This window comes from Protopterus annectens, chromosome 8.part0, assembly GCF_019279795.1.
Source record: "Protopterus annectens isolate FY-2018-M chromosome 8.part0, PAN1.0, whole genome shotgun sequence".
NCBI classification, from domain to species: Eukaryota; Metazoa; Chordata; order Ceratodontiformes; family Protopteridae; genus Protopterus; species Protopterus annectens.
In genome coordinates, this window is record NC_056741.1 from 343,916,049 (window position 1) to 343,928,366 (window position 12,318).

Consider the following 12,318-nt stretch of genomic DNA (forward strand, 5'->3'; position numbering starts at 1 on the left):
CCTGACCATGGCCCAGCTGACCCAGTTTCAACTAGCTGGTTGGGCGACTGATGGATCAGGAAGGAAGGGATGGTTTTGCCTGTCTTTGGTGGGAGGGTGCTCAATGTTACTCTCTTTAAAGAGAAGAATGGTCCAGAAGAGGAGAGTTGTCCTCAAATGCAAACAATGAGAGCAGGACAAGGGATTGGGAAGAGCATAAACAAAAAATATTGCCCCCCCAGATGGAAGTACAGATGAGACGAGCCCACAGGACACCCTTAGGATCCATGGTGGGCCCCAGAAATACTGGAGTAAATCTGGGGTGGGGGTAGTAATATAACTGGTAGACTCAGCAAGGACATATGGCACTGGGGGATGGGCCAGTATGCATGGGGTCCAGAGACCAAAAAAGTAATAAAAATAAATAAATAAAGAATACTCATAACAACCTGACTATTGGCAGGATCTTCTGCATTACAGCCCTACAGGAGCTGGTAAAATAAAAGAGTTAGACCATTTTCTATGATGATCCTTAAATTCCATTATCTGAACAATTGAAGATCAGGAGATCTAATGAGTGGGAACTCCATCTGACATACCTCTCAACCTCTTATAGTAAGAAATCTGGACAATGCCATGAAAGTGGTACAAATAGGTACAATTTTTAAATATTGTTCTTACAAACTTAGAAAGTTTATAGAATAACAGGTTTTGCATTAGCATGAATTTTCTGAAGGGTATGAAGTCTAAAACTCAAAAGTCTGTCATTATTTTCTAATTTCAATCTTTAATGATTTGCCACTAATTTACCAGAAAGTCACAATTTTATGAAAAATGGACCAAAAATATAAGACAAAAATCTAGGCATTCTGTGAAAATCTGTACAGTGGAAAGGTATGATCTGGAAGTAGACTAAATGGTGGTTTTACAAGCAAGCAATCAAGCTGGTTCTACCACTATCCTGAGATTACTATACTCATTTGAAATTTCAGGTTAGGTGAGTGCCCTTTTTATGCATTGCAGCTAGCTCATTGTAGACAGGTATCACATTCATATACAATGCATTATAAGGCACCAATAGCAAGACAATCACACCCAAAGGACTGCAGCGTTGAGCAGACTTTCTGGATAACTCATGAAGACAGGGAAAGCCACTTTACTTGTGAGATTTCACATCAGGTTGGTGATAAGTAATCCTAATGTGAATAGGTATTCACAGTTCCTGTATGCTAACCTTAGGAATTGGTTAGCCCTTGTGTTTCATCTGAATTTCCTTTCTTCAACAATTATTATCTATCTGTCTATCTATCCATCTATTTATCTATCCTTTGTTGATGGGGTTAATCCCACTAGGCTAGTGTCCTCTTTTCAGTGGAGAACCAAAGCAGTATTTCTACTACTAGGAGAAATTTGGTCAGGGCATCAGGGAACTTGCCCTAATCTTTTTGATATGTGCTATAGGATATTTTGCAACCTGAACTACCACCCACTCAAACAGATGAGACATTAGTTTAACATTTCATCTGAAGGCAGGCACACCCAGGAGTGAAGCATTCCCCTAATGGTTCACTGCAGTGTCAGTAATCCAATTATCTGGAGTGGGAAATGAACCTTCAGCCTTCTGGTCTTCTAGCACCAAAGATGGTGTTGAAGGTGCAACCTGTTGTGCCACTAAGTGCATTGGCAGTATGCACTGCTATTGGGATTTGAGGAGACATAAAAAGAAGAAGAGCCAGCAGAGGTCCCTGTCATAAAACAATTCTGTAATGGCCACTGTACAGTTATAATCTATACCGGAGCCATTTTTAAATATGCTGCCAAAAGCAGTGTTAGTTTGCAATGGAACTTGATATTTATTACATTAATATCTGCCTCACAGTTAAAACCTCAAATACAATAACTATGCAATGAAGTTCTCAGAGTAGTAAGCTCTTTGTTATAGCTTTCAGTTGAGTTTAGTCTGTATATAATATAACACCAGACACATAAAATAGTCCTTTCAAATTAATTTAACTTTAAATTAATTTAACATGAAGTCACTCCAAATCAGACCAACAAAGTGCACAGGCTTTAGAGTAAAGATAGAAAATCACTTATCAGGTTGCAATTATCTGTAAGCACACCCTATTATGATTAGGGTTTGTGGTCCAAAATTAAAGGAAAATTAAAAATTAAATTTCCTCCATGAAAGGGGCATGCAAAAGTCTTGGTCTTTAGCAAAGATCTAAATCTCCCAAAAAATTAATCTCAGAAGAAAAAATGCACTAATGTGATCCAGTAAATAAATTCAGCTCTGTGGGGGGGGGGGGGGGGGGCAGGGATTCAGTACAAAAAATATAAAATTTAGGTCATACGTTCATATAGCTGACAAAATAAAAAACTATAATTTGCCAAGCTAAAAGCTTTACAAAGCCTTATGATATAATAAGTCACTATCTGGGTCTCTTTAAGTGCAGTTCCTGCATTTATAATAAATAATTCATATGAGTACTACCTAACCGACCCAACAATAACCCTGGATGTGTTCTACATGAACTACAAAGTGAAATGGCACCACATCTGTGTGCCCTATTCAGTCACAGCCTCACCTCAGGCTTTGTCCCTACCGAATGGTGCACTGCTACAGTCATCCCTCTCCATAAAGGGGGAGCGACTACAGACCCTGGGAATTATCGCCCCATTAGCCTGACGAGGCTGATATGTAAGGCTATGGAATGCATCATCATGGCCCTAATTAACAAGGATATAGGGAATCTCCAAACTCTAGATCCCACGCAATCTGGTTTTGTGAAAGGTAGATCATGCCTGCTCAACCTGGTTGACTTCTCTGAGTCTGTCACCAGAGCTGTGGATGAGGGCAAGGCAGTTCATACAGCCTACCTCAATCTGGCCAAAGCCTTTGATACCATTCCCCACTCAGGAATTATTGATAAGCTCACTAAAGTAGGCATTAATCCCTATATCACTAGGTGGGTTGCAAATTGGCTCACAGATAGAACCCACAGTGTGAAAGTAGTGGACTTCAAGTCAGACTGGTGACCAGTCACGAGTGGAGTCCCTCAGGGATTAGTCCTAAGTCCTCTTCTGTTTGGCATCTACTTTTCAGAAGTCCAGGCCAACACGGAGGGACTCTGACTGACCAGGTTCGCAGATGACTGCAAGTTGGGTGCCATAATTAACTCCCCAAGTAATGTAGACATCCTACAGAAAGGCCTTGCTGAAACCAATGACTAGTGTCGAAGCCATGGCCTTAAGTTTAATGCCAAAAAATGCATCGTCATCCCCTTTGGGAAAAACTCACTTCCCACTAATTACCACATCGATGAGAGCCCACTGAACACTGAAGGCATTATAACAGATCTGGGGACACAGGTTGACAGCATCCTCTCTTTTGACCACCACGTTGCCACTGTGGTCAGAAAGTCCTTCTATATGGCACATCTCATTACCAAGGGTTTTGCATCCAGGAAGAAAAAGGTCATCATTTCTCTCTACTCTTCCCTCATTAGGCCAATCATCAAGTATAATGCCCCATTTGGCATGTACCTCACTAGACACATGCAACATCTGGAAAGGCCACAAACGTACCTCACAAAGAGGATCCTAGGCCTTAAACAGATGTCCTACATGGACAGACTTAAAAAACTCCAGCTATTCTCTGTCTCATATCGTCTACTAAGAGGCGATCTCTGCTTGACTTACAAAGCCATGTCTGACCCAGCTCTATTAGAAATGCTACATCTAAAGAAATCCAAATCCCTCCACACGACATGCTCCAGAGGCCTCAATCTCATTACCACAATCAACAGAACATGCTGGAGGGGCAGGTTCATAACCCAGATACTGCCCATGCTCTGGAATAGACTTCCCACTCATGTCAAGCAGAGCACCTCACTGGCCCTCTTCAAGAGAAATCTTGATGAGTGGATGGGAAATAGAAAGTTCACCCCAGGGATCACTGCAGTGGCTCTACTTGATAGAGGCACTGGGAACTAATGTCAGGCGGCATGATGCCATGGCACTTCTATGGGCTAGGCTTGTAAAGGCTCCTGGGCCATTAGCCTAGTACACACCTATGAACCTTTAAACCTAAAGGTTTCTTCTCACACCCCAGAATCTATAATACATAAATTCCGATTTATTAAGTTAATACAAGGCAATAACTCTAAACCTTGACAAACTCAGAACCAAGAAGCATGAATCATGATATAGTTAATAAAAGCAGTCAAACATATTAGCAGTCAGCAATTTGTGTATGTAATAAATATTTCCAAAGAAACGGACACAAATTTTTTAATGACTTAATCTGTATTTTCTTTAACAATGATGTACCAAAAACAAAAGGCCAACATGCACAGCCTGAAGGTAAGCCAGTAGATCCAGCCTTGCTCCAGATATAAAAAGAGAACCACCTAAAATCCATTCAGACCAAACAATGATGTTACAGAACTTGTCACATAATCAATGGAAGTCCTAGCTTATAAATCCAGGACTAAAAACTGAAATTTGCTCAGTAGAAGCAGCAATGAATGGTATTACAAGTGACAGACACTGGCTGAAATCACAAAGCAGCTGACAAAGACAACAGTTTATTTCTGAGATTAATGCATCAAGGTCCAGTAAACAAAACTAATTGAACAGAAATACACTGAAAACTGTTAATCTGAAGTATAAGTTCCGAGTAAATTCATCTTGCACAATGGTATATATACCTAATTATTTTGGCACCCAATGATGTCTCCCAAGTATCTGGAGCCCTCTTCATCTTTAGGCTATGGAGCTTTTCTGTCCTTTTAAACAGGAGCAAAACAGTTTGCTACATTTGTAACAAGCAGCTTCAGCAGTTCATGCCACACACAGAGAGCTAAAGCACTTTAATTCTGACTGCAAATGCTGGTAATGCACTTAAGACCAATTAGCATCTGCTGATTGCCCTCCAAACACTTTGCACTTGGGCAGCTGTCCCCTTCACCCCAGTCTAGCTATGCCTCTGATATAAGACATTAGTAACTGTCACTATTGTTTGTACCAGCACCCCCCCATTGTCATCCACCATTGACTATCTCTGCCTGCTGTTTGTATCACTGATACTTCTACACTCAACACCAGCTGTGCTTGTTATAAGTTTTGCCATTGCTAAAGCATAAGTAACCATCACTGTATGCATGGGGTTTACTGTAGAACAAAAGTCAGTATAGGTTTTACTATAGTACAAAAGTCAGTATGGGTTTTACTATATAACAAATGTCAGCATGGGTTTCACTGTAGAACAAACGTCAGCATGGGTTTTACCACACAACAAATGTCAGTATGGGATTTATTGTATGATAAACGTCAGTATGGGTTTTACCATAAAACAAACATCAGTATGGAATTTACTGTAGAACAAACACCAGTATAGGTTTTACTGTATAACAAACGTCAGTATGAGATTTACTGTAGAACAAACATCAGCATGGGTTTTACTGTAGAGCAAATGTCAGCATAGGTTTTACTGTAGAACAAAAAATCGGTATGGGTTTTACCATAAAACAAACATCAGTATGGGATTTACTGTAGAACAAACATCAGTATGGGTTTTACTGTAGAACAAATGTCAGCATAGGTTTTACTGTAGAACAAACGTTGGTATGGGTTTTACCATAAAACAAACATCAGTATGGGATTTACTGTAGAACAAATGTCAGCATGGGTTTTACTGTAGAACAAATTCAGTATGGGTTTTACCATAAAACAAACATCATGTATAGGATTTACTATAGAACAAACATCAGTATTGTTTTACAGTAGAACAAATGTCAGCATAGGTTTTACTGTAGAACAAACGTCAGTATGGGTTTTACCGTAGAACAAATGCCAGTATGGGTTTTACCATAAAACAAACATCAGTATGGGATTTACTGTAGAACAAATGTCAGTATGGGTTTTACTGTAGAACAAACGTCAGCATGGGTTTTACTGTAGAACAAAAGTCAGTATGGGTTTTACCGTAAAACAGACATCAGTAGACTGTAGAACAAACGTCAGTATAGGTTTTACTGTAGAACAAACACCAGCATGGGATTTACTGTAGAACAAATGTCAGTATGGGTTTTCCATAAAATAAATGTCAGTATGGGTTTTTTCTGTACCATGGCTACTTGCCATTCTGATATTTCTACATATCTGTTACACCAGCAACTTTAGAGCAAACTTTTATGTAACATAGAGGTCATGCTTGCCTGATATTTTGGACTGGTGTAAAAACTGCTCTGGTCCAATATGGTTCCTTGATTAGTAATATTTGTCACTACCTTAAAATAAAGAGGGTGAGTCGAAAAGGATTGTAAAACTAGCGAGAGGAACCCTTACAACTTTTACTGCACTAGTCTTAAATAATAGACAGCTCATGCTGGGTAGTGCACCTGATTAATTATGACATGTAAATATTAATGTATTAACTGCTAATTTTAAATGCAATGGTTCAGCACATGAGTGATTTGATTGGCTGAAGCTCAGTAAAAGTGCAGGATATTTTAGTTTTCTATAGAATACTGTGCTCTAAGCCCAAAATGAATTACCTGTGCAGTACCCAGCATGCGCCGAGAGGCAGTCCAGCGATGACATCACACACAGCACAAAATGGAGGCCTGTGGAACAAGGAGATGGCTTCTTTTAAACAGCTGTATAAACAAAGCCTAGCTGAATGCTATTAGTCAACCAATCACTCAAACACATTAAAAAGTTAATTAGAAGACTGTGACTTTCCTTCAGAGCATACAATTTAGTACTCTGTTTGTATGTGCACTTCTTTTGTGTACAGTTAAATGTGTAAATTGTCCTATTAATCAAGTATGTCTGTATGTAAATCTAAAGACAGAAATTTCCTTTGAGAAAAGTCAAGTGGACCTTTTCTGCCACCACCAAAATTGTATGTTTCGGTATTCAAAAGAAGAGATCAGACACTGAAGACAAAGGACAGCAGGCTAAGTTATGCAATTTATACTTTTTTTGAATTAGATCTGTATCTCTGGGGAGTTATACAACAGCATTTGAAGAGGTTAAAGAAATAATTTGAATTCTTGCTGGTTTGGAGACATCTTATACTTCTGTGACACTGTTGGTGATTCCAGGATTAAAATATACGAGTCAGTGCAACTGTGTGATTTCTTCAGAGATGGCAATATAAGACAATTTTTTTTTTTTTTAAGATTTGCATGGAATTGCTTAATTTGGAGTAATGTAATAGCAACACCTGTGCTGTACCAGTACTGATAACTGCAATGACTGGGACAGAGGGGTGGTTGACAAGCATACTAGATGATAAGACTGTAATGGAAATGTGAGTCTCACAGCTGACGATGATGCAGCTTTTATTGGCTTCATGGCTGAATATCAGATTAACCTGAGATGTGCTGTAATAGTAGGACCTTATAGATTTCAATAGCAATTACACAGCTTTTTGAGAATACATTGATGACAATACTTGCATTTAACTTGATAGGGCTATTGTAATATGGTACTTTCAGTAGAGCTTACTCAGGAGGTAATGCTAATGATAATCTTGGTGGGTGATTACTATAACAGGTCATAAAAGAGTTACCTGAACATCTGATGATGATGATGATGATGATAGCATTTTTTGGGACTGAGGTATAGTGGTAAGAATATGTTATGGTCATACACAATATGAGGAGCATTTGGGAATTTGGCTTTACTTATAAAAGTAGTTTCTTTGAAAAATAAATGTTTTAGACTGTAACTACAGCCTATATTCTGCACAGACTACTACAGAACTCACGTTTTAGATAAAAAAAGAAATGTTTTAAACACTAGCAAAGTGTTTGATACACTGTGACAAGCAGTTGGTAACATTTATACACTGCAAAGAATGCTACAGTTAAAAAAAAAAGAAAAATGTTTTAAACTGTAGCAAACTGCTACACAGGGAGCACTATAATGCTCAGGCTTGATTGCAAGCAAATACAACATGCATTAAAAGAGTGATCCGGATCTGCTGATCAAGTCCCCTAATAGTTTCCACCCCAGGCAGTTGCCCCTTTCTCCTTGCCCTAGCTATGTTTGAGAGTGCTACAGTACTCAGGTTTGATGGCAAATGCAATACCAGCATTTAAAGTCGGTATGCATTTATGAGTGATCACGACTGGCTGACCACACCCCCCCAACAGTTTGCACTCAGGGCAGTTGCCACCTTCATCTTACCCTAACTATGCTTCCAGTAGCCATTTTGGGGCAAGATATCACCAAGCACCTCATTTCACAGCCTGTTAATCTACACAAACCTGCTAATGAAAAGTGAGGATTCTGGACTTCAAAAGGGCAAACTGCCACAGGAAAAACTTTAGACAGGCATGAGAGTGTTGTGCAAGAACACAAGAGATTCATAAAGCCTGCAGTAACAGAAGCAGCATGCTTGTGTGTGAATCAGATCTGGGGATCAAAAAGAAGGAAATGAGCACTGTGATTTTCAACGAGATGACATAAAATGTTATGGAAAATTTACATATTTTAAGAAATATAAAAAAACACAGAAGAAGTAAGAAATAATACAATACTAATTTAAACAGAAGGAGGCAGGAAATGCATGTTAAAGTGCAAAGGCCCCAGGTAAGTAAAAGGTAGCATTACAACCAGTGAGCTAGGAACAATCTTTCACTTATACACAGTGGAGCAGAGGCAGACAAATGTAAAACAGTTGTTGTTGTTCGTCTTTCGGCTTTTCCCAGTTAGGGGTCACCACAGCAGAATTCTGGTCCGCTAATGATTGGCAGTTGGATTTTTGGCTGGAGCATGACCAGAAAAAGACGATGAAAAGTCAGGATGACTAAATGAATACTTCAATTTTATTCACAAAGAAGAGATTAGGAGGTTTACATAGCTAGTCATTGGGGATTTGGGTTATGTGATGAAAACAAAGAGTATGATTATAACTTTTGCTTGACAACTGGGACACGACATTAATAGATTACACAAAATGTAACTAGCCATTCCCCCCCAACCAAAAAACAAAAAGAAAAAAAAAAAAGCAGACAACATAACTCAAAAGCTCTGATTCCTTGTCATGAGGAGAGTACAATTTTGTGAGAATGGATCTCTCCCCCAGTAGAGTGTGTAATCCACACTATATATACACTAAAGACTCACTATCCTTTTTTTTTTGAAGCACATTTTTATTCTCAAGAAAAGGCAGTGTACAGAAAATAGGATCAGTGAAACAAAAATGTGTGCTGATTTTTTCATTCCTTATACACAGCTGAATTCCATTTACATTAATTCTAATTCTTAGTTTTGTATATTAATGCTGCATATAGCCTAAGAACCTATAATTACTTCTATCATTTGCTGGTGTCATTTTTAGTTGTTTTTCTTTTCCATATCTTTCTATGCTGATATCTACAACTACCACAGTTTTTGTTGCGTTAGCTAATTTTGTATCAGTTTAATGTTAGCTGCCCTCTTACAAGCTAGGCAAAGACAGTAATTGGACTTCTTACTGAAAACTGCAATTATGCACATTGTGTTGGTATGGTTTGCTATAATCTTCGGTACTTTATTACTCAGTAACTATAGTCTATTCTGGATTTTGAGTTTATTGTTCTATAATTATTTTAAGTTGTATTAATTTGTTTATGTCTGCCCATGTGCCTTGGATCATGGCTAAAATGGTCTTTGGACGAGCCCCCCCATCCAGTTAGCAAACTTAATAAATAAGCAAATTAAAATTACAAAATTAAAGAAAAAGTGACTGTACTGCAAATCCCACAGGACTTAGCTGCTGGTGAGGGGCAAGATGTCTGCTTATGCTGCTAATGATCCAAGACCAGTGTGTGACAGAAAACCAGAGGGTTGACTGAGGAGAGTATGCTAGTGTGTGCCTACTCTGGGAGGGGGTGTCACTATTGTGTTTCTTTGCAGTGGAGACCACAGTAAATGCAAGACAGCATGCCTTCTGTGGCTGCATGTTCAGTGGTGTACATGCTCATTTTTTCTGGTATAGCTTGCCACAACACCCTAATGGTAGTTAGGCTATAACAATAACAATATGATGGGATTCCACTAGTATCCACCTCCAAATATGAGGGCATTCCAGATCCAGATGGCCTTCTTCCTTGCAGAAGGAAGGCCCAACCACCAAATTAATATGCAGGGGTAGTGTATCAGCAAGGTGATGGAAATTGAGTAATGTGGAATCCTGGTTGGAGGGTGGGAGGATCTTGAGGTCATTGGTGGAAAAAATGAATAAAAAAAGGAAGTAAGCTCAACTGGGTATAAATATCTTGATACACAAAATGTGCCTTTACATCCTCTATCTTCACCATATTTTATAAAAACCAGACCATAAAATGCTAAGAATTTGATTCCAGTATTTTTATGGAAAAACAGAGGCAGCTCATACAGTAGGACCTGAAGTGTTCATTTCAGAATTCTTAGCTCATTGAGGGATGAACTGATAAAACAACTAGCTATCGTTTTCATGAATTTGTAGAAAGAGGTTGTATTTCCAGAAGACAAGTAGGATGCACTTGCAATTCTCTTTCCAGAGATTAGGACCAGGACAAAGAGGGAAATCTGTTGATGTGTAAGTTTTGCCTTAATTGTTAAGAAAATGAGAACACTATTTGTTATATTTGGAAGGTATCAGGGCACTGGACTAAAAGCAGCTTGGACAGAAAGGAGAGGACATGCCAAGCAAGTCCAATAGGATGATTCCAATCTATCTGTTAGAAAAAAATGAAATAAGGTCTGTGATTCCACAAAAAGGGAGATGCAGAACTCAACTATAGTTATAGAAATTCCACTGACAAATTGTATTTTCAAGGAATGAACTTCAGGGCTACATCTGAATGATATATCTAGTACATATTCTAAACAAAGCCTTCACAGATATAAATGTTAAGCAAAATCCAACTTGTCAATATAAATGGCAGTTGCACAAACCTTCTACATAAATAAATTAATTAAATAATCACATGACAATATAGTCAAACAAAGTAAAGATGGTGAATAATGGCAGAAATAAAACATGAGCAGGGCCCCTAACATCACCCTGGCTACTATTAAAGGCAATTCTTAGCACAGACATACACCAGCACTGTTCTGGGTTTAATCATAAAGGAATTACTTGTATATCACACCATTATTGAATCTCTGTGGATGGCTGTTTTACAAGGAGTCTGATAATGGTACGGAAAAGTTTAGGTAAGAAATTAGCTTTGGAGTGGGGCACAGAGTGGTAGTAAGGGTAAAACATTTTGGTAGCTAAAAGGACACAGGGTAACAGTAAACAAAGTCCACTGAAAGTGCTATTACTGGTGAAGTACCTCATAGGCAAGGCTAAAGTTATTCTTATTTATTGTCTTTCAAACTGACATCACAAAGATTGGAAGTAAAATATTTTTTTTGCAGAAAATATTCAGCACAGCTACTGCATGATGAAGAGTAGAATGATGAAGAGGGACATAAGATCGGTAGAATACTCTCAAATATATGAGCTTATATGAGCTTAAAATCAGTGAAGCAGCAGTCATATTGGAATGTGAGCAGCTGGATTTATTTAACCATTTAGTTTTGTTGACTGGATTAGTCTGATTGGGTGGTACCCATTTACAGAGGAAACCTGGTGGAGACAAAAAAAAAAAACAATTATTTTTCAGATACTTTACATTAGTTCAGGTTAACCATTTACACATCTTAGCAGCTTACTATGCTAAAATTCACCCATTGGAAAGGTGCAAAAAATGTCAATTTTATTTTACAAATTTAAGTCCTGTTTTTAGGATAGGCTATGCACAAGAGATCCATGTAACGAGATGCAAAGCTATTTAGTAGATTGTTGTTACTAACCAACCTGGCAAATATACTCCCTTAAGCAGAATAGCTATACACACACACACACATATAATATGTATATATTATATACATAAAAATGTATAAAAATCCGCCTCAGGGTGTTTTGCGCGTTTTTGCGCGGTTGGGCGCCTAGCGCAGCAGTGGTTATACAGGTTTAAACTACTTCTGGCTCCGCCAAGTCTGCTCTTCAATTTTTCCCTTAGAAGCTCTACTCAGTCTATTTAGCTGTATATATTAGCACTTGTTTTCGGAACTTCTATCCTTAGCAAGCACTCATAATAAAACAAGCACTCTTACCCTAAAGTAAGCACTACAGGCATCCACTACCCCCTGTGAATACCCACATCCCTTAAAGGCACAACACTCCTTATAATATTCTAGTATGTCGAGTGGTAGACCACTAGCATCCTCTCTTGTTCAGCTGGTTAATCTGGGAATCTTAAGACAATGTTACAATTGTCTCATGTACACAGACAACCCTCTCCTCCT

The 12,318-nt window shown here is 38.5% G+C and overlaps 1 protein-coding gene across 4 annotated transcripts in view; it reads right to left on the reverse strand.

Moving 5' to 3' along the window:
* The window catches only part of LOC122808798 (rap1 GTPase-activating protein 1-like), a 1,319,062-nt gene that overhangs the window by 14,932 nt on the left and 1,291,812 nt on the right, over positions 1 to 12,318 (reverse strand). For 3 of the 4 annotated variants that reach the window (XM_044079845.1, XM_044079848.1, XM_044079847.1), the window contains one exon: positions 6,540 to 6,608. The exons of the other annotated variant lie outside the window; for it this stretch is intronic. In XM_044079845.1, the coding sequence (XP_043935780.1) occupies positions 6,585 to 6,608 (24 nt within the window). In that variant the 3' untranslated portion in view covers positions 6,540 to 6,584. The remainder of the gene's footprint in view (positions 1 to 6,539; positions 6,609 to 12,318) is intronic. 4 annotated transcript variants of the gene reach the window in all.